At 40.0% G+C, this 19,460-nt stretch overlaps 5 protein-coding genes and 1 pseudogene across 6 annotated transcripts; 1 reads left to right on the top strand and 5 right to left on the bottom strand.

The window, feature by feature from the left end:
* Positions 1 to 43: 43 nt before the first annotated feature.
* Positions 44 to 2,099, bottom strand: LOC117616576. The gene has a single exon (XM_034345933.1). The coding sequence runs from the start codon at positions 1,763 to 1,765 to the stop codon at positions 500 to 502; it is 1,266 nt and encodes a 421-aa protein (XP_034201824.1). The 5' UTR covers positions 1,766 to 2,099; the 3' UTR covers positions 44 to 499.
* Positions 2,100 to 2,321: 222 nt separating this feature from the next.
* Positions 2,322 to 6,608, bottom strand: LOC117620667 (annotated as a pseudogene). The gene is made up of 2 exons (XR_004584832.1): positions 3,712 to 6,608; positions 2,322 to 2,940 (listed from the first exon to the last, which is right to left on the bottom strand). The product of XR_004584832.1 is annotated as a probable pre-mRNA-splicing factor ATP-dependent RNA helicase DEAH5 (transcript).
* A 281-nt stretch (positions 6,609 to 6,889) lies between these two features.
* Positions 6,890 to 8,538, bottom strand: LOC117620689. The gene is made up of 3 exons (XM_034350843.1): positions 8,280 to 8,538; positions 8,128 to 8,193; positions 6,890 to 7,239 (listed from the first exon to the last, which is right to left on the bottom strand). Exons 1-3 carry the CDS (start codon positions 8,325 to 8,327, stop codon positions 7,192 to 7,194), a joined length of 162 nt encoding a protein of 53 aa, XP_034206734.1. The 5' UTR covers positions 8,328 to 8,538; the 3' UTR covers positions 6,890 to 7,191.
* A 105-nt stretch (positions 8,539 to 8,643) lies between these two features.
* LOC117620676 lies at positions 8,644 to 11,805 on the top strand. Its single transcript, XM_034350819.1, has 7 exons — positions 8,644 to 8,864; positions 8,960 to 9,571; positions 9,843 to 10,030; positions 10,409 to 10,647; positions 10,762 to 10,961; positions 11,182 to 11,307; positions 11,400 to 11,805. The coding sequence occupies exons 1-7, from the start codon at positions 8,709 to 8,711 to the stop codon at positions 11,496 to 11,498; spliced, it is 1,620 nt and encodes a 539-aa protein (XP_034206710.1). The 5' UTR covers positions 8,644 to 8,708; the 3' UTR covers positions 11,499 to 11,805.
* Positions 11,806 to 11,869: 64 nt separating this feature from the next.
* LOC117620682 lies at positions 11,870 to 13,077 on the bottom strand. The gene is made up of 2 exons (XM_034350832.1): positions 12,577 to 13,077; positions 11,870 to 12,178 (listed from the first exon to the last, which is right to left on the bottom strand). The coding sequence occupies exons 1-2, from the start codon at positions 12,931 to 12,933 to the stop codon at positions 12,149 to 12,151; spliced, it is 387 nt and encodes a 128-aa protein (XP_034206723.1). The 5' UTR covers positions 12,934 to 13,077; the 3' UTR covers positions 11,870 to 12,148.
* A 467-nt stretch (positions 13,078 to 13,544) lies between these two features.
* Positions 13,545 to 18,576, bottom strand: LOC117614105 (zinc finger CCCH domain-containing protein 6). Its single transcript, XM_034342798.1, has 4 exons — positions 18,160 to 18,576; positions 14,990 to 15,199; positions 14,736 to 14,860; positions 13,545 to 14,648 (listed from the first exon to the last, which is right to left on the bottom strand). The coding sequence occupies exons 1-4, from the start codon at positions 18,217 to 18,219 to the stop codon at positions 13,718 to 13,720; spliced, it is 1,326 nt and encodes a 441-aa protein (XP_034198689.1). The 5' UTR covers positions 18,220 to 18,576; the 3' UTR covers positions 13,545 to 13,717.
* Positions 18,577 to 19,460: the final 884 nt, after the last annotated feature.

Raw genomic sequence — 19,460 nt, forward strand, 5'->3', positions numbered from 1 at the left:
TGACATAAGATATAGATACCTCTGGTCTCTGAAAGAGGTTATAAATCTAAATGGTTAATTTATCATACTTTTCTTGGCTTAAAGCCTGAAACCACAGAATTGAAATTACCAGTACAAAGATATTAAATAACTGATTCTTCAAGTTCTTGGGGGAAAACCCAGACCATGCTAACTAACTAGGATCAGAGAAGGGCATGCATATTTGAATGCTAAACCCAAAACCCTAAATACATTCACGAATACACTAAGATTCTTTCATTCCCTAACAATTCACTGTCCAGAGAACAGAACAACTAATATCCCCTAAAGTACAAATCAAGAAATAAAATAGCTTTCAAATTACGGAACAGATTCTACCCCCAGCTTGCAGTAGGGAAAATTAGCAATTGGTGATGCCCTTATTGCGACGTGGAAGAAATTTCACGAGGATGTTAAAAAGCAATGAAGCCAAACAAATTTTGTGCAGAAGAAGCTAGATAGAGCATCAAGTACCCGATCATCATACTCTAACTGGTTTTTGCAGAACGGCAGACAAATAAACTTCAGACTTTCCTGATCCTGCTGCATCTACCTTATCCCCAACAACCCATTTCAGTTTTTTATATCCAAAACGCTCGATCAACCTGGTTAAATCCCTTTTCTTTTCCTCATTGGAGCAATAAAAGTTGTCTAACCAAAACAAACCTCCAGGCCTCAAAATTCGGTCTATGTCAAACATTACGAACTCGAATTTTTCGGGTTTGCCACCAACATCCAATCCACTGGCCGCATGAACCAAATCGAACACATTATCGTAGAAAGGAAATCTATGATCCAAACTCAAAAAGAGAGGGAAAAGCCCCCTTGCAGCGATGAATTCGCTAAATGGGGCATCAATGTTCAAAGTGTTAGTGATCACAGTCATGTTCCTCTCTGCCATTCTAGCAGCAAAGGTACCAGACCCACCTCCAATATCAAACCCTATTCTGATTCCTCCACTTCCCAGAGCTAAAACATCATCAATAAGGAAATCATTCTTGCCTCTAGCCTTAACAAATCTCTGATTCTCAAACCCATTAACCAAATCAAAGCAGCCAACACAGTCTCTACTCAATTTCTTACTATTCAAGCACTCAAAACTCTTACACCCAAGACCACTCCAAGTAACGATCTTATCACTAACAGGTTTCCAAAGTGAAATGGGAAAAGGGTTTAGACCCACCTTGGGAAGAGTCTTGGCAAAGCACCTCCTTCTGGGCAAAGGCTCACATCCACGCAAAATCAGCTTCTGGGCAAGACTCCAATCGTCAGGGCAAGGCCCGGAGACCTTGTAATTCATGTACTGAGACAACAAGTCCGCAGATTTCTCGCAGGAATGACCCACGGAAGCCACCATTTCAGTGATCCCAGTTCTCGAATCTTTGCCTAGAGGGAGCTGGTGATGCTGAAGGAAGAGTTTGAGCTCGTGTGCAACGTTGGATCTCGAAAGATCGATGCTTTCGTAGCCAAGGAGCTCCTTTTCCATCTGAGCTAGTTTTTTTTGTGAGGAATCGATCTCTCTGAGGATCAGAGAGACCTGCTCTGAGATGAGAGAGATGTTCTTCTGGGTGTGGTGAAGGAGATGGTAGGTTTGTTGGTCTTTTGGCGAGGATGTGAAGGCGTAGAGAGCGAAGAGATTAGTCGTGATGACAGAGAAGAGCATGAGAAGATTGACGGCTGATGAACATAGCGTTGCTCTTTTGAATCTGGCTGTTCCATCACCAATCTTCAGAGAAACAGAGCCCATCTTGGTTCTGCTTCTTCTCCAAACGAGGGACTTCTCTGAGCGAGTGAGATTGTGTACCAACTTCACTGAACAAGTTGAGTGTAGTGGTGGAGAAATGATTAAACAATTGTTAAGTAAAAGATTGGAGTGATTTGTGAATTTAAGACACCGTAACTTTGTCAAGGGTCAGGACATTGTTGTCGGCTGCGATTGTAACGTGTAAAGAGAGTGAAAAGGGGAATGATATGTGGTTCAAGTTCAACAAAATCTCCGGATTTGTTCAACGTAATTTAGTTTTTCAGGAAAAAAGGGAGAAATTTTAATTGAATTGTACAAGGAGAAGTAGTTTGAGATCAGATTTAACCATAAAATCTAATGTCTTTCCTAATTATTATAGCATGGCATTCTTAGAGACACTTTTCTTTTGTTTTGGAGGGATTGGGGGGTGGCGGTCGTGGAAAACACTTTATGAATCATGGACCTAGCGAGTTAAACCATAATAAAAGTCTGCATTTGATCCTTGGCAAAGGATGCGGATATCATAAGGCCTATATCATTACCCATCACTCCAAAAAAGTCCAAAATCAACTTGAGTCTTACGACTTTGACAAAAGTTTGAAAAGCTAACGACCATTGAGCTAAAATTGTTGGCAAAAGTTTCTCCATAGTCCATACAGGATCTCCCGCTCTCAATGTCAAAAAATTAGCTTAAGGAATTACAAGATATTCATATTACATTAAGACAGAAAAACCAATACAAGACCAAGACGAGTTCATGCTGATAGCACCAGATGACACACATATCAAGCACATCGCTTACTAAGACGCCAAGAGTTAGGTTCATGGTATCTATCATATAGCGGTTCAATACGTTCTTGACGCTTGCGCTTGCTCATCTTGGTGGGATCTGCCACCTTGAAGAACCTGGGTGCCAGTTCCACGAGCCATTTGGGGTCGACGACCGTCACCTCGCGCATGTACTCCTTTGTAGTCATAACCAGTTCATGGTAGATCCCCCAATCTGGTTGTCTCTGGAAGAGGGCGCTGCTTGGGTGTATATAAACTGGTTGGTTCTTCACTGGGGTTCTATAACCCTCCTGCGGGTCCTTTCTAGCACGTGGAAGAAAAACCCTGCCGTAATTGCCTTCCTGATCTTTGGAAAATTCTTTCCAGCACTGACAACATCCACTTTATACCTGAAATTCACAATCTATAGTCAGAATGCAATTTCATCTTCAAATCAGAATACTCAACTTAGAAATCGTTGACCACTGTTATAAACTAAACCAAGGGGGTGCTAGTAGAGACATTGGCATGACAAACTTATGCTAGGTTTTTATACACAATCTTTCTAATAATCTATCCTAGACCTTACATGACAATGCTATGTCAATCAATGAAATCTGTTAATGGCGATGGTACGATGTGTAATATGCCACCTGAATTTTCATATCAACTTTTAAAATAGTTTTGCAATATTTTGTACACACACTTTACCAAGAAAAACAATTCCGGTATCAAAATGACTAACATGTCAGCACAAGAGAGCACATTTGAAGAGCATATACTGGCAATTTAGCTATACACAAGAGTAGTTATAATTTATAAAGATACTATACTTAACCACTGAAAAAATGGGAAAAAAGCACTTCTGCTAATAATGCTCTGAAAACAGTGTATGTAGTAACATCAACATGACAACTCGTAATGACCTATTCGCTGCTCAGGTATCATATATCAAGATTTTAAAACACAAACTAGGCCTGAACAACATTTCAGCATTTCCATCAAGTACAGACAGCAAAAGGAGTGCCTAATTCGCGACTACTGCAAAAATACAATGTACCAAACATGAGAAAACCTAGAACATTAATCTACATCTTTTAAAACCATTCATGCACATGTGAAACCAGAAAAAAAATCCATGCAGCCACGAATACACATCAAGATAAATTAGAAGAACATACTTGTCCATGATGCTGAGAAGCTGTTTTCTGACATCCTGTGCCCTCCTCAAGGATCGAGACTGAACAAAGTTCTCAAAACACCATGGCCCTGAAAAATTCTTAGCTTTCCATGCCTCATAGACTGCAAGTAAAGTCAGATGATCTCCCTCTGGCTGGAAAAACTTGGCTCTCTTCTGATCTGCCTGGGCTTGTTTTTCCCTAGGTCTGTAAAAAATATTGCCAGTCTGAATCATTGCAATGATGGTCAAGATCTCATCACTGCATCCAAGGTCCACACTGGCCAATAGCATCTTAGACAAGGGTGGATCCAGAGGAAACTCAGCCATTTTCCTACCCAATTTGGTGAGCAGCCCCTCCTCATCCAGTGCTCCTAAACTGTACAATTGTTCCATGGCAGAAATGAGTGCTTGGGGTGAAGGAGGATCCATAAAATCAAAAGACAAGAGATCATTTATCCCCATAGCTTTCATCGTAAGTGTAGTAGTCCCAAGATTTATCCTCTGGATTTCTGGAATTGAAGTAGGGGACATCTCATTGCGGTATGCACTCTCAGTGTAGAGGCGGTAACATTTCCCAGGGCCTGTACGCCCAGCACGCCCAGCTCGTTGCTTAGCTGATGCTTGGGAAATTGGAGTTATGACCAGTGAATCTAGCCCCTGCTTTGGGTTATAAACATTTTGCTTTGCAAAACCAGGATCAATGACATAAAATATCCCATCAATGGTCAGTGATGCCTCAGCAATATTAGTAGCCACAACTACTTTCCTCTTACCTGGTGGGGCAGGATCAAATATCCTTGACTGCATTTCACTAGGAAGGGCACTATACACTGGTAGGATAATCAACTCAGGGACATTTTTACCAAGACCTTTCATCCTCTCATAGAGAGACTGGCATGCAAAATCAATCTCTTCTTGTCCAGTCAAGAAAAGAAGAATGTCACCTTCAGGTTCTGTCAAGTGTATTTGTAGAACAGTTATTAGAGATGCATCAAGGTAGTCACTTTCCGGCTGTTTAGTGTAGAGTATCTCTACAGGAAAAGTTCTCCCAGGGATAGTGAAGATGTTACAGTTAAAGAAATAACCGGAAAACTTCTCCGCATCCAAGGTAGCAGATGTGACAATCAAACGAAGGTCTGGTCTCCGCTTCACAAGCTTCTTCAGTAGTCCAAAAAGAACATCTGTGTGGATTGTCCTCTCATGAGCTTCATCAAGCATGACCACAGAATACTGAGAAAGGTTCTCATCAATCAAAATCTCCCTAAGAAGCATACCATCAGTCATGTACTTGATGACAGTGTCTGGACCAGTGCAATCCTCAAAACGAATTGCATAGCCGACTTCCTCTCCTAAACGACAACCAAACTCTTCAGCAACCCTCTTGGCCACAGACATGGCAGCCACCCTACGTGGCTGTGTACAATCAATCTTACCCATTGTCGTGTAACCCACTGCTGCAAGATACTGTGTTACCTGTGTTGTCTTACCCGAACCAGTCTCACCAATGACGACAAGCACTTGGTTCTCATGCACCGCTGCAATCAATTCTTTCTTCAGCTTGTAGATAGGCAAGCTCTGCCTCTGTTCCTGGATTGAGAGTTTTGACCTCTGCCCAAAACTGATGGTTTTCCCAAAAGCATCCTTCTTCCACTCAGGCATATCATATGCCGATAAACCAACACCTCTAAGTTCTTGTGCAAGATGCCTCTCACCAGTCTCTGGCATTGGATCTTCCCAGGGACGATTGAGATCCTTTGGGATAGAATCCAACATGGTTCTTTGCTGCTGCTCACGCACTTCTCTACGCTCCTTAATGAGTGCGGACTGAAGTGCAGCTGCACGACCCAGTGACCCTTCTGGATTCTTAAAGATTTTCACAGGTGACATATCAACAGAATACCTGCTCTGTCCATTTAAAAAGGCTGGCTCGTCCTCATTGAGCTCAATCTCAAGCTCTTCCTCAGCTCCCTCTTCTTGATAAAGCATCCCATCGGTTTCCTCATCATACATAGGATACTCTGTAACACCCAAAACACCTGAGGCAATCAACTGTTTGGCTTCCCACTTCTCTGGCGAACTCATTCTCTTCAATGGCCAGCGTGATGGGCCAACCTCATCCTCTTCCACAATCCTAATCCCGGAAAGACCAGTCCTAGTCACAGGTCCATCCTTTGAAAAAGATGGGTTCGTCCTAAGAGCATCATCCTCTGAGCTCTTCTTCAAGGGGAGCAAATCCTTCCCTGTATATTGATCAACATCCCTCATCGAAAGGCTCAACTTCTGACCTGAAATTGAAATCACCTTCACATAAACTTCCTGATCCCTCTTCACCACATCCTTAGCATTACTAATTCGCCGAGTTGCCATCTATGAAACGTGAACCAGACTCTCATTCCCTCTTAAATCATTCAACTGAACGAAGCAACCGGTGTCCATCACTCTGGAAACCCTGCCCTTATAAACCTGATACAATTTGGGCTCATCCGAACGGCTCTGGCCATTCTGCCGATCCCTATTACCTCTCCTATCATCACCATCTTCCTTAACATCTCCATCGTCTTCATACCCATCTCTCTTATGCTTATTGTATCGATCTGTATGCCTTCCCCTGTCATCACCATCATCATTATAATGTGTATCTCTACGCCTCTCATCTCTATCATACCTTTCCCTTCGCCTCTCCCTCCCATCTCTATCTATACCTCCTCTGTGTCTATCTCTATCTCTATCTCCTTCCCTATATCTATCCCTACCTCTACGCCTGTCTTATTCTTGCTCTTTGTGTTGTTATTCTCTTCCGTTTCGCTTTTCCTTGGTCTCCAACTCAATTTCCTTCTTGATGTCCTTGACGCCCTCTTCTTGATAAGGCTCTCCACTCTGCATATGAGTTCGAGTCCCCCTCCCCGTAGTTTAGATTAGATTAAAGTAGAATATCATTTCCTATAAAAAAAAAATATTGGCCAATGATTTAACAAAATCGAACATAAAATCTCAACTGCTCATAACCTGTCCTTTTTGCTGTCGTAAAAGAAGTCGCGTTACAGTTGCATAATGTAGTGTAAACAAAAATTTACGTTTTGTGCTGTAGTTGCGAAGGTAAATGCTCTACCACCAAATTATAAATCCCAAATTTTCTGTTTCGATACACTTTGGAGCTGAAAGATGAGAAGAGATTATGGTACAAAAGTAATAAAACATAAAAAATTTGCTTTCAAGAATCAAGACTACACAAAAAATGCCAACGATTGAACTAAAAATAAAAGAGTGAAACAGGAGCAAAGACCACTCTTACACATAGCTTCTTCAAGGATACTAGTTATGCAACTACAAAACAACAATCCGAAAAGGCTGGCACTCAGCCTATGGTTGAAGCTTCTAAAGGGTAGGAGTTGGTCAATGTAATATTACTAACTAATCATAAAATAAACGTTCTTCTGGCAAAAATTTCTAATGATCTTGCCCTGCTAACGACTTCAGCCCGTCAATGTTTAGCCTTGGCTTCAGCTTTCTTATGTGACTTGGCCTTCATCTAATAATCAAAAGAACAAAGTAAATAAACATCTATACAATGCAAGAAAAATATGTATGATGTACAAAAGCAAGTTAAGGTTCTCTTTCTTAATTTTTTCACAAGGCAAAGCAAATGAAGGAGAGGAAAAGTTCAACGATTCTCCTTTCAAAAGTATCTGAAAATTCCAAAACACTTCTTCAAAACTAAAAATCCTAGATTTCAGAAAAATCTGCAACTTCGGAATTGAATTGGCATCTTGGAATCTACAAATTTTGGAGTCGAAATCAAAAGCACATTTGAAATCCTGAAAGTAGTTTCAAAGACCCCACTCAGGCCTCGGGACCTGACTACTATGAAACAGACTGATTTATGCAACAGAGGCATATTAGCAATTGCCAGTTATCAACCACCAGCTTATTTTACTTTGCAAAAGCAATTAAAGGGCCATAAGATCAAATGCAGTGCTGCCTAGAAATCTACTCACATGAAACGGCCTAAAAATCAAACAAGAACAACCAAACTGAAGCATATAAAATTAAATCTGCGAATGAGGGACTTGGTTATAATCACATGGCATGTAATCAGTAAGAATAACCACACCACATATATATTATAATATATATCAGTAACAGAACCACAGAAACAATAGACAAGTTGAAATGACTAAGGGAACAAAGATTGCTTTCAACAAGAAAACATGGGTTTGGGACAAAATGCTCTGTATGCAAATCTGTATACAAAAGTTGAATCATTTTTAAATCCCATAGCATTGTATTGCTAAGAAGAATGCATAAGCAGACGCGCAAACAGGATCGCCGATCAGTTCGAACTATACTTATACATCCGTAATTTTTAGCAAATATAAATATGAAATAAGAAGTCAAATCGAAGGAGATCAGGAAGCACCTTGAGAACCCTGAGCTTCACGCTTCCATAAACCAGACCGAAAGTGAAGGCCGATGCACGAGCAACCTATCAAACATTCAAAATTTAAAGAAAGAAACTTTACGATCACATTCCTCCGCAGAAGAGATGAGCGGGACAGGAAAGGAGTGTACCAAGGCGAGGGTGCTGGTGCCAGCGTAAGGGCCTGGAGGTGGTGCCATTGGATTCGGTGATGAAAATCTCAGCTTAATTCGTCGAGTGCTTGCAGCAAAACCCTAATCAGATTGCAACCCCTGAGCTTGAGCGGTGGTTCAGTCTGCTCTCCACTCCACTCCACTAGTTTCTTCGATGTATAATGTATCTGTATCTTGGACCCGAACTGAAAAAAGGTCGGGTTGCTGGATTTGGAAATGCGCTTAACATCCAGTCAATAACCGTTACCCGAAACGTGGCATGATTTAAGCATCACTCCTGCCACGTGGCATAAAACGACACCGTATTGTGAGATCGTTCTAACTAAAGAAACGCAGCAGATAGGTCGGTAAGTTGGCGCAATATCTTGAGAAAAGAAAAGAACCGGTTGCGGAGAAAATCCAGCGAAAATGGGTGCATCAACTTCGACGGAGCAGAAAGTTTCGATCGAGCAACGAGAGGCGGAAGCCCTAGCAGCCTCCACTGGAGCTCTTTCTATGCTTCAGAAATCTTTCTCCAGCCTCGCCCATCCTGATTCTAATGCAATTCCCCTCAACTCTCTTCAGGTAGATTCAAAATGCCAACTAAACTCCTCGAATTCAATTTTCATTCTATGCCTCTATAAACCAGAAATTGAAGCTTTTGCGTTTCAAATTTTCAGCAATGCTTCTCTTTAACTTACAAGAACCCAGTATGTGAAGCTCTTACAGTGCCTGATTCTTTTCCGATGCTGTTGGATCATCTTGGTTCGTCAATTTTGGACCTGATTTTCATCTCGGAGAAAGGCGGAGTGAGCTGGGTTGAGTTCGTTAGAGGCTATAATAAGTGCTGTGCAAGAATGTCTGCGTCTATGTCGCTTAATATATTGCTCAGAGTGTTTGCTGTGACACTTCAAAAGGCGGGTTCGCCTTCGAACTTGGAATTTGAATCTGATGATGTTGAGTGTAAGATAACCGGGTCGCTTAAGCCCGTGGACGTGCTTATGCTTCTTTGGATGTGTTGGGCCATTTCCTGGAATTCTAGGACTTCGAAAATTTCCAAAGAGAAAATAGATTTACCTCTGCCGGATATTAATCAGATTGTTTTGTCGGCTATTGTTTCATGCGCTGACGTTGGCAGTGGCTTGAATGTGTGGGATTGCCAGCTCTCGGGTTTGGAAGTTGAACTTCCTGTGGGGAAGTTTCTTTCCTGGGTTGTGAGAACAGTGCCTAGTCTCCCAGATTGCTTTTCACAGTTTGTGTATGCAATTCTCAAAAACTGTGTTTCTCACAAGGTATCTAACATCTTTTCAATTGAACAAAATCATAAGCCTTCATGTTTCCATTTCTCTTATATTTCATTATCTTGTTGCCTTGCCAATACGATATCATGTATTTGAGCTTATGGGTTAAGGACTCGTTAAGACATAATGGGAAGTGCACTCAGTCAGAACCTTTTATGTATTGAGGCACTTACTTATAGAACGAGTTGCTTTTTTAGATCACTCAAGTTATTTTTGAACTTGGAAATTTATATTACCAGAATGAAACGGATTTTGATGGCAGGATGGACTAGAATGCTCAACTTCATCAGTGGTAGAGAATGCTTCAACCATGGCATACAGTTCTCATCTTTTGTCTAGTGGAATGGCATGGGCGATTTCCCTTGCATTGAGAGGCACAATAAGTGAAGAGATATCAAAAGCATGCTTCCCCAGCGAGACTGATGGAATAGACAAGAACCTACTTTACAGGTGTGTCATTTTATCCCCTTGATCTCGTGTTATTTGAATTCTTTCCTGCGCAATCGCATTCCATGTCGCTCGTCTCTGTTCTGGTATTATTAAATTTTAGTCCTTTCATGAATATAACCTCAGTACTACCAATATATACAACCATAATATCCTGAAATATTTATTTTATTGTTTTCACGGTCTCGGAGTCCAAAGGTAGTTAGTTGACGTGTTATGTTTATGGAAAATTTTTACATTAATCTTTCCCGCATACCTAGTTTTTCTTCCATTGCATCCTTACTGTTATTTGATGACAAATTCCAGTAGGATCGAGGCTTAAATTTTGTCAGCAGTTCTTTATTATTTGTCTGATGTGTTTCATTGCATACTAATTTGCAGGTCATCTCTTCATGGCAGAGGGTTGAATAGATTCTGGTCTAACATTGAAGGTTACCAAGGGCCACTGCTTATGCTGTTTTCTGCAACTTCAGGAGATGCCAGTGATGGTAGAGCCAACGAGAGAAAATGGACTGTAGGTGCACTCACAAATCAGGGTTTTGAAAATAAGGATCTCTTTTATGGAAGTTCGGGAAATCTATATGCTATAAGTCCAGTCTTTCATGTGTATCCACCTACTGGTATGTAACGTAGAGGGAAAATGGAAGGAGAGATACTCAGAATATTTTCCTTTCTCAAAATTGCTGACTAGATGTCTCTGAAACTAACCGTATATGAACTATGATCATTGACAGGAAAGGAAAAGAACTTTGTCTACAGCCATCTGCATCCCACTGGTAGGGCATATGAGCCGAAACCAAAGCCTGTGGGGATAGGATTTGGCGGAAGTTTGGGAAATGAAAGAATTTTTATTGATGAAGATTTTTCCAAAGTTACTATCCGCCACCATGCAGCTGACAAAACGTATCAACCTGGCTCCCTCTTTCCTGATCAGGTATAAAAGTTATGTTGCAAGCAGTTGAAAGTTATTAACTGCGATTTTTATAAAAGAAAAAGAAAAAGTATGGACTTAACTTAAGTATCTAAATCTTCCGATACAAATTTTTATTTTTATTTTTTTCAATTTTAAGCAACTGTGACTGGAAATTATAACTTATAGGGTATGCTGGGTTAATTTAATGTAATAATAATTGAGCTTAAATTGGTGCAATCAGGGCTTCCTACCTGTTGAAGCTTTGATTTCAGAAGTTGAAGTTTGGGGGCTTGGTGGGAGAAGCGCCAAGGATGTGCAAGATTCATATAAGAAGAGGGAACAACTTTTCACTGATCAAAGACGAAAGGTAATCTGTCTTACATCAGACAAGGGCAATGTTTGCATTTTGAAGTTAATAATGCTTTTTTTTTTTTTTTTTTTTGGCCCTCGTCCTCATAGGTTGACTTGAAAACATTTGCAAATTGGGAGGATTCACCGGAGAAGATGATGATGGACATGGTCTCAGACCCTAATGCAGTTCAACGGGAAGATCGCTGAATAGACTGCATATGTTATGCGGTAATTTTGTATTTTGCTTCCTGGCTGGTCAACTTGTGATTGTATTTAGAAGAAAGAAGTCAGTTGTGGAGAAATGTCGTCTGTATCTCTGTATTTCTAAATGATGGGTGTAAATAAACTCATAAAGAATCATCTGACCTAGACTTGAAATAGGTTCATCTTAGTCATCAGTGGGGATATATGTTGATTTGCATGTAGGCGATGATGTAAAAGAGAGCAACATAAATTCGCCTTGATATACTTTTGGTTAATGCTGTTTTATCGAAAAATAAATTTACTTTACGTATGGTTGCTGCTTCTATCCCAGTTTATTCCATCCAGTCTATGGTTGTATGCATGAGCTGGATAGATTAAACAAGAAATTATTTTGGTTGATGTTATAACGACTGCAAGAACCAATCAGAGCTTCCACCACAATTCATACTCCGAGTATTCAACATCAACTAATCATTCATATCAAAAGCTTCTACAGTGAAGCAAAAACACAACAAGACAGAGTTGTCTAAATTGCAACTCCAATACAAGAATTCTCTTTTTTTCCAAATGAAACACCGAATGGAAGTCTAACAGACCTGAATGAATATATAAGCAGCGCTCCCCAGTAATATGTTTGATCAAACGACAACAGGTTACTGCTTTTTCTCTTCTGCTTTCCTCGGCTGAAAGAAACGACACATTGGCAACGTGAGAAAAACAATATATAACAAATAAATCCTTCTAGGCCTCAACCAGAAAGAGCAAGAGGATATGAACAAAACAATTGAAGATATCTTCAAAACATTCTATGGCCATAAATTTTGACAGACATGGGGATTTCGATTAGAACAAATCGATATGAATATATAGCAACTGCAACAAGGGTGATTACACCAATAACAAATTGTATGACAGAAAGTTTCAACAGTGCCAGTAAGTACTGAAAAACAATAAAATCGGATCCAACCACCTTTTATTCATTGCATGTTAGATGCTCGACGAAATGCCGCGCTGACGATTCACCCCAAAAAAACCCAGCGAAGGCAAAAAAGATCACAGAAATGTAAAAACCTTTACGCACCTTGGTACCAGGGGCCGGTTGGTGGAGCTCCTCTGCGGGGATAATGACGGGCCAGGGCTCGCCGGCGTCGCGGAACATCTGCTCGGTCTCGAGGCTCTGACCCTTTTCAAGGATCATGTTCCTGATGTCCTGGGCGGGAGTGGCGGTGGCATCGAAGACCTCCTCGACGCCGTTGACGAAGGTGACGGTGATCTTGGGCGGCTCGTCGTCGGTTCGGCGCTTGACTTGGACGGCGCAGGAGGGGTTGGACTCCTTGGCCTTGCGGGCGTTGCACTGTGCCAAGAACTCTAGACAAGACGCCGTACGCGGGTCCAAGGCATTAAACTCGATCCTCACTCTCGACAGGAACTTCAACATTGTGTTTGTTTTTTAGACTGACACTCTAACTCAGTACAGGTTTCGACGATACTGGGGTTGAAGACGAGTAAGGGTCTGATGCTGTAATTTTGAGGCTTAAAGCCTTGAGCTAGAGTCTGGGCTCAGTATTAGTAAGTTGGGCGGACCATAAATAAATAAATCCGTTTGGCTCAATTTTGGGGTGCCCACAACCCAAACAGATTATCCATCACGTGGTTGACTCGTCCGAGTCAAGCGAGGTTAGCCGAGACTCGAATCAAAGTATTGTTCAACATATCATAACAAATAGAATTCGTTTGTGGTGCTTTACATATATGGAAAATGATGACTTACCACATTGTGTATTACCTTTATTAGAGAGGTAAAGTCCACCAATACGATAGAATTCACCTCTATTAAAGAATGTGATATAAAATTTTATTAAACCTAGCATTTTCCGGTATAAAAATATGGTAAACTTACGTATATAGACTTATAGATAAAGTGGGCCAAAAACAAAGAACAGAGAAGAATATAAATATTATTATAAAACGAAATCAAAAGGCAGGCGTAAAAATATAACCATTTCGATATAGGAACGCAATATGAAGAAAGAAGTTGCCGCAATTGAGTATGACATGATGTAGGCTTCCACTCAGAAGAAACTCTTTATGCTCCAAGATCAGGGTGAGTAAATATAACAATAAAATTAAACAAATTTTGACAAAACCAAGCTCAGAGAGAATTTTGAGCCACACAGAAGGGGCTCTCCATTTGAAAAATGTACATACAGGAAGGAGCTATGTTAACTGCTAATCTCCCTATCCACTTTCATTCTCTTTGTACTGTGCACCTCTGGCGCACTACTACTACCCCGAGGCTGGAACGACGCATCATGCTGGTATGCACAATTCGCTCCATGGCGGCATCCCCTTGAACTATTGAAGTATATGCATGGCTTCATTATCTTAGGTTTTGAATCTCTTGATTTGTAGCCATTATTGGATTCCTGGTTTATAGCTGAATGGTCGCTATGACGGTTACCAAATGGTGGAAAGCTGTCATGCCTATCTCCTCCATGTTGCTGAATCAAGCTTTTATAATAGTTGATGTCCTTTGCTGGTGGAGGTCCAACAGCAGGTGGAGAAGGAACTGAAATTGCTGCATGGGGAGGTGGTCGTGCATCAGGAAAACGTCCCATTCCAGCAACATTTGGTTGAGGGTAGAAATGTCCGCTTGATAGAGCAGTGGATGAGGGTGTGCTGCTGCTCTCTGTCCGGTTAATGTGAACAGGAGGTGGATCTGCTATGGACATTTGAGGTGGCCTTGTCATTGGCTGCGGATCTTTAACCAATTTCTCAATCATTTTTGGGTTGCTCAGAATCTTAATGAGCAATTCATGGTCAATCATATTTCCATGCTCATTGCTATTCACAATTGCACCAAAGGCGGCAGAGGCAGCAGCTACAACATCCGGTTCTACACCAACAGGAATTCCAGCTACTGGCTTATTTGAAGTAGGGTGGTTTCTATTGTTAGGTACAACGCTCTGAGATGGAGCTGCAATTCCCTGAACCGATAGAAAGGACTGTGTGCTTGTGTGAATGTTAAACGGTGCCATGGATGCAGATGATGTGTCGACTCCTACATCTTCATCTTCAATGGAAGTGATAGGTATCACAGGAGGTTGCACGACATTATGACCAGAGTCTTCAACATCTGCCAAAACAGAGGGGCTGTATCGAGAAAAAAGTAAAATTGTTCAGTTCAGGAGTGGGTGAAACCCAAGAGCAAAGTTGTAGAAAGCAAAGTAAGTGTCGAACTTTAGAGGAATGGCAGATGGGCGTGGATAAACTGCTTCCAGTACTCTTATCTCTCTCTGATTTTGAATCTCCACCTCTTTGCTTTCTTCCCCACAAACCACTTGCCAAGTGAAGTTCAGCACAACCTGTGAAAATTTAGTATTATTGAAAACAAAATTTTATGCACCAAAATTTCAAACTGAATCTTCAATGCCATTAGTTCAGCCAAATGTAAATTAGTCAAGATTAAAATCTAAACCAATAGATTAATTTACCCTAGGAGGGCATCTCCATTTGATTAGGGGAATTTGAGACACGTTAATCTGCAGCTGATTTGCCGAATACGCTCCCTCAAATCCAGGGGGCAGAATGTCATCCGAGCCTGTGCCAGATGAATGTGACAACCACGATGCTTTTGCTTGGAGGTGATCCTGAGCACTCAACCCAACTTGTGAAGGAGATTCCTCCAACAGAAACAGCTTAACCTGTTTAACAGAGAAGCATCAGTACAATAACCATTTACGCTGATAGTGACATATCATCATGCTTGATCATCACTTTTTACAAACTCCTTCCGAATACTGAGCATATATACACAGGGAAACTTCAGAAATCTTTTGCCTAATGTCTCATTTATTTTAAATTTATAATAGCACTGAAATCTTAAATATCAGAGAAAATCGACTAATAACATGAGTGCAGATCAGTGCATTCCTTACTCCCATTCCCATCTTATATATTTCAACAAACACAGATTTAGGATGGAAAATTTTGCAAAACTAATATTAGGCCAATGATATACGCACTCCATTTCAGATTTAGGAAACAAGAGAAGGGCAACAAATTTTGACGCACTCTAATATAAGAAAGTTTACCAAACAATCAAACAACAACTTAACAGTAAAGAAGTGGAAGAAGTGGAAGACACATTGCCGTAAGCCCCTCTGTTGAACAGGTCAAAGTAACCATCTAGATAGTTTCAAATAGAAACTGTTCATGCTGTGTCAAAGAGATAGGGATCCTCTCTGAATGTAGTTTGATGGTTCGTGAGTGATGTTTGACTAAATCATTTACTTGAAGGTTGAACCCCAACCCCAACTACCAAAAAAGACAAAAGGGAAAAAAAGGAAAAAGGAGCAACAAGCAATCTTTTCGTCCCAATCTCTAGACAATTGGTTTAGATCCCCATCATTTCTAAAGAAGACAGTTCATTGCATCTTGATTTCTCTCATGACATTTAGTCTTTTTGAACAGAATCCAAAAACAAAAAAGTGCATGCCCAGTTCCTTGCCAACATAATGCAGATCTTCCATGGCCAAGCATAGGGCTCACACCAGACTACTTTTGAAAACCTCCCCTCCATGATATAAATACAATAGTAGATGAGCTAGAGGTCTCTTCCACCAGGTAAATATTAGATGGTGATCCAGTTAAGGAAAAAGAGAAATGGACATGCTGAGAGAGGATTGACACTTTTCAAACCAGGTTTTTGAGACTCTTTTTTGCATATTGGCACTGCTGAAGATTATATCCTATGTCCAAGCTATTTATTTTTAAGTCTCAAGCCAGACCCTGCACCTCTCAATTAAAACATCACATAACTAAGGGCTGTACACAAAAACTTGTATCCTCTCAAGGTTACAGATGCATACATATCACACACTCTAGGAGGTGATATTCATACTAAATGGATGGCCAACCAAGACCCCAACGACGTTTTGCTTTGGAAATTTTGCTTGTCCCAGCAGAGAATGTGGAAGTAATCCTTATGATTTGGCCCTCCCACGTTGGAAGTGGCTCAAGTCTTGGGCTTATTCTCCTCTTCAAACAAAAAGAAAAGGAGCAACTTTAGAAGGAAAAAGATAACAAAGCACGCAATTCTGAGTTGCTTAACTCCATGCTGATGCAAAGGCACATTAAACTTTTGTAAGAATAGAACCAAAGAAACTTTAAACATAAATAACCTAATGATTCAACCTTTCCCAAACAAAAGATCCTTTTCTAAATTATGACACTCGCAAGCATTTTAACAGCAACGTAAAAAAAAAAAAAAAAAAAAAACACTAACTAGAAAACACCGAATAAAAAGTAAATTTTATGACACCAAGACTATTATCCATTAACGGACACGACTACAGCACAGACTACCAAGGCAAATAATTCAGAAAGAGAAATGCAGAAATGTTAACAGTATTCTAATGCATTCCAATCACAAAGAGCTTGACAAAAAGTATGACATCGGGATACCCACAAGAAAATCAGGTTAATGCCACTTCCAATAAAAACTAAACCATAGAATCAATAAGGCTATTAAAAAACAAAGTCCAGCAAAAAAGTACACACCATGACCAGGTTTACGATAACCTTCATGCCATTAAGCTCCAACATTATGAAACTACAAATCATATGCTATTATATGGTATGTCTTTTGCGTTCATGTATATTGATTTTAATCCTCATTTCATATTCACTTCTTTTTATATTGGAGAAAGGGCCACTATCTTCAAGAAGTCTTCAGAAATAGTTCCACTGCTGTTATTTTGCAGATAAGAATGCATTTGTATCCAACCTCACGTATAGTTAGATTCTTCTTCAAGAGTTGCCAAAATTTCAAACCTTTAAGTCACTTTTTTCTCAAAGAATGATTGATAGCTGCAATAATCTAGCGACTGAGATCAATGTTCATTCTTCCTCTAAAGATATGTTAAGTGATCCAATTCGTTTTAGCACTGTGCCAATTGATTAATTCATCGACACAACCCCAAATTTAAGACAATAAGCTTTATGGAAGGATGGAAAGGAGATTAAGTGAAAAGAGCTAACCTTGTTTCATCACCTCAAGTTCTCCTTTTTATGAATATATTTATAAGCTTAAAAAATAAGCATATACTAACTCTTAATGATACATGGGACTAAATGAGTTACAGAGGCTACATATTCGAACATTAATCTATTTTGCTTCATATTGATTGGCTACTGAACACAAAAATAATTGCTTCAAGGAAAAAAGACCACTAGAACAATTCATTTAAAATTTGTAGTCTGCATATCATTACCAGTTCCAGTTCTAGTATTTAAGAAAAGGCTTTCCTTTTTCATATTTCTTTGTCATATGACATTGAGAGTATAGACTGAACAATTTCAAATGAATGAAAGTATAGACTGGACCATTTGAAATGATGCAATGTGTTCCAGATGGTCCATATCAGAGGCCAGACCCATATCATAAATTCAAATCTATGCTTCAGAGTAACATGATAAACCAAAGTGGGGAAAAGGGAAGAATACATCATAGCAAACCAATTAATATAAATACATATTAAACAAAAAGGCACGATTTTTAGAAGTTCAGTTCACATAGATGATTTGTTGGGTTCATTTTCCATTTAGCAAACACAAACTACTGAATGGATTATTAGATTTGGTCACTGAATGCAATTTTTACCTGACAAAGATTAACATCTGAAGCCCAAGAAACCCTTTTGAGTTTGTGCGATCCCCGCATATTAAATAAAATACCAAGAAACCTTCTTTTCCTGCTTCGATTCCCAGTATTAGTTACGGGTTCAAATTGAGCAACCAATTTGGGTCCGATCAAAAGGTAAACCCCTACTGCTCTCAGATTCGAAACCCTAGTCTTACTGTGTGGTTCACAGCCTCAAAGCCCTTTTATGACTTAACCCTAACCTAACCTAACCTAATTTGCAGGTTTTACGACGAGATCCCAATTGCAGCTACTCTGTGTTCGCGAACGCTGATCGCAATCTCTACGATGCCACAAAGTAATCAAAATGAAACCCTATAATCCCTCTGGTTTTGGGCTTCGCCGTTTTTCTATATATCTCTCCTTTTATTATCCTAATTTTATTTTTATTTTTTTGGGTTATTTTACCACCTTTCGGTTTTTGTTATTTAAATGAGCGCGTGGAGTTACGGATATTTCTGTCTGTTGCGAACATGCCTCTAACGCGCTGATAATGCGCAGTGGGGTTTTTTATATCTTCTTTTAAACTAGGTTTCGGGTGGGCTAAGATTTTTTGACCACAGCCTTTTGAGTACGAGAATGATGCTTTGCAGTTGCAGTGTTGGTGTTGTACTCGTACGACAAGGAGAAGCACAGCCCGCCCCGCACGACAGAAACTAAAAGAAACAAGGGAAGCTAGCTCGGCCCAAAACGGTCCCAATCCAAATTTCATCACACAGAGATTGATGAGAGTTAGAAGAATTTGCACATGTGTTTGTTTATATGGGCAGGCATACACTAGGTGGTGAATGATTGCAAATTCTTCTAACTCTCATCAATCTTTGTGTTCTCTTACTGAAAATTAAATTGGATTGGATTATAAAGTAGAATTGGATCGCATTGGATTACTCTCTGCTAAATGATGATGGCGAGTGGAGCTACCCCTATCGTATCATCAAGTGCTTCTTTACAGTTGTGCTCTCTCAAGCAAATGCAATCCTCAGGTCCCCAACAAATATAAATTTCATAATGGTCGACCAGCCAGCAGCAGCAATTATGGGGTAAAATTAAATTTCTGGGAGAACAATTAAATCGGGTGGGATGAGGAAATTCATAGGTCTTGGTAAAGCTTTTTGTTCTTACATAGTTCACAAAATCTTATTGACTTTTGTAACCTCAATTCAATAGATTTAAGCGATTACTTTTGAAGAAAAATCCACATTGAGTTTGATAGACTGTTATTGAGTTAACGGTTTCATGACGCTAACAATATTTCTCTCAAT

The sequence above is a fragment of the Prunus dulcis genome, chromosome 1 (genome assembly GCF_902201215.1).
Source record: "Prunus dulcis chromosome 1, ALMONDv2, whole genome shotgun sequence".
NCBI lineage: Eukaryota > Viridiplantae > Streptophyta > Magnoliopsida > Rosales > Rosaceae > Prunus > Prunus dulcis.

Bases quoted from the DNA above. Each gene is read 5' to 3' on its own strand.
- LOC117616576 (XM_034345933.1), bottom strand. From the start codon at position 1,765: ATGGGCTCTGTTTCTCTGAAGATTGGTGATGGAACAGCCAGATTCAAA.
- LOC117620689 (XM_034350843.1), bottom strand. From the start codon at position 8,327: ATGGCACCACCTCCAGGCCCTTACGCTGGCACCAGCACCCTCGCCTTG. The intron at 8,194-8,279 runs GTACACTCCTTT...AATGTTTGATAG, and splicing joins GCACCAGCACCCTCGCCTTG to GTTGCTCGTGCATCGGCCTT. The intron at 7,240-8,127 runs GTGCTTCCTGAT...TTTGATTATTAG, and splicing joins TGAAGCTCAGGGTTCTCAAG to ATGAAGGCCAAGTCACATAA.
- LOC117620676 (XM_034350819.1), top strand. From the start codon at position 8,709: ATGGGTGCATCAACTTCGACGGAGCAGAAAGTTTCGATCGAGCAACGA. The intron at 8,865-8,959 runs GTAGATTCAAAA...TCAAATTTTCAG, and splicing joins TTCCCCTCAACTCTCTTCAG to CAATGCTTCTCTTTAACTTA. The intron at 10,031-10,408 runs GTGTGTCATTTT...ACTAATTTGCAG, and splicing joins GACAAGAACCTACTTTACAG to GTCATCTCTTCATGGCAGAG.
- LOC117620682 (XM_034350832.1), bottom strand. From the start codon at position 12,933: ATGTTGAAGTTCCTGTCGAGAGTGAGGATCGAGTTTAATGCCTTGGAC. The intron at 12,179-12,576 runs GTGCGTAAAGGT...CGTTTCTTTCAG, and splicing joins AACCGGCCCCTGGTACCAAG to CCGAGGAAAGCAGAAGAGAA.
- LOC117614105 (XM_034342798.1), bottom strand. From the start codon at position 18,219: ATGCGGGGATCGCACAAACTCAAAAGGGTTTCTTGGGCTTCAGATGTT. The intron at 14,861-14,989 runs GTAAATTAATCT...AAATTTTCACAG, and splicing joins AATGGAGATGCCCTCCTAGG to GTTGTGCTGAACTTCACTTG. The intron at 14,649-14,735 runs GTTCGACACTTA...TTCTCGATACAG, and splicing joins CCATCTGCCATTCCTCTAAA to CCCCTCTGTTTTGGCAGATG.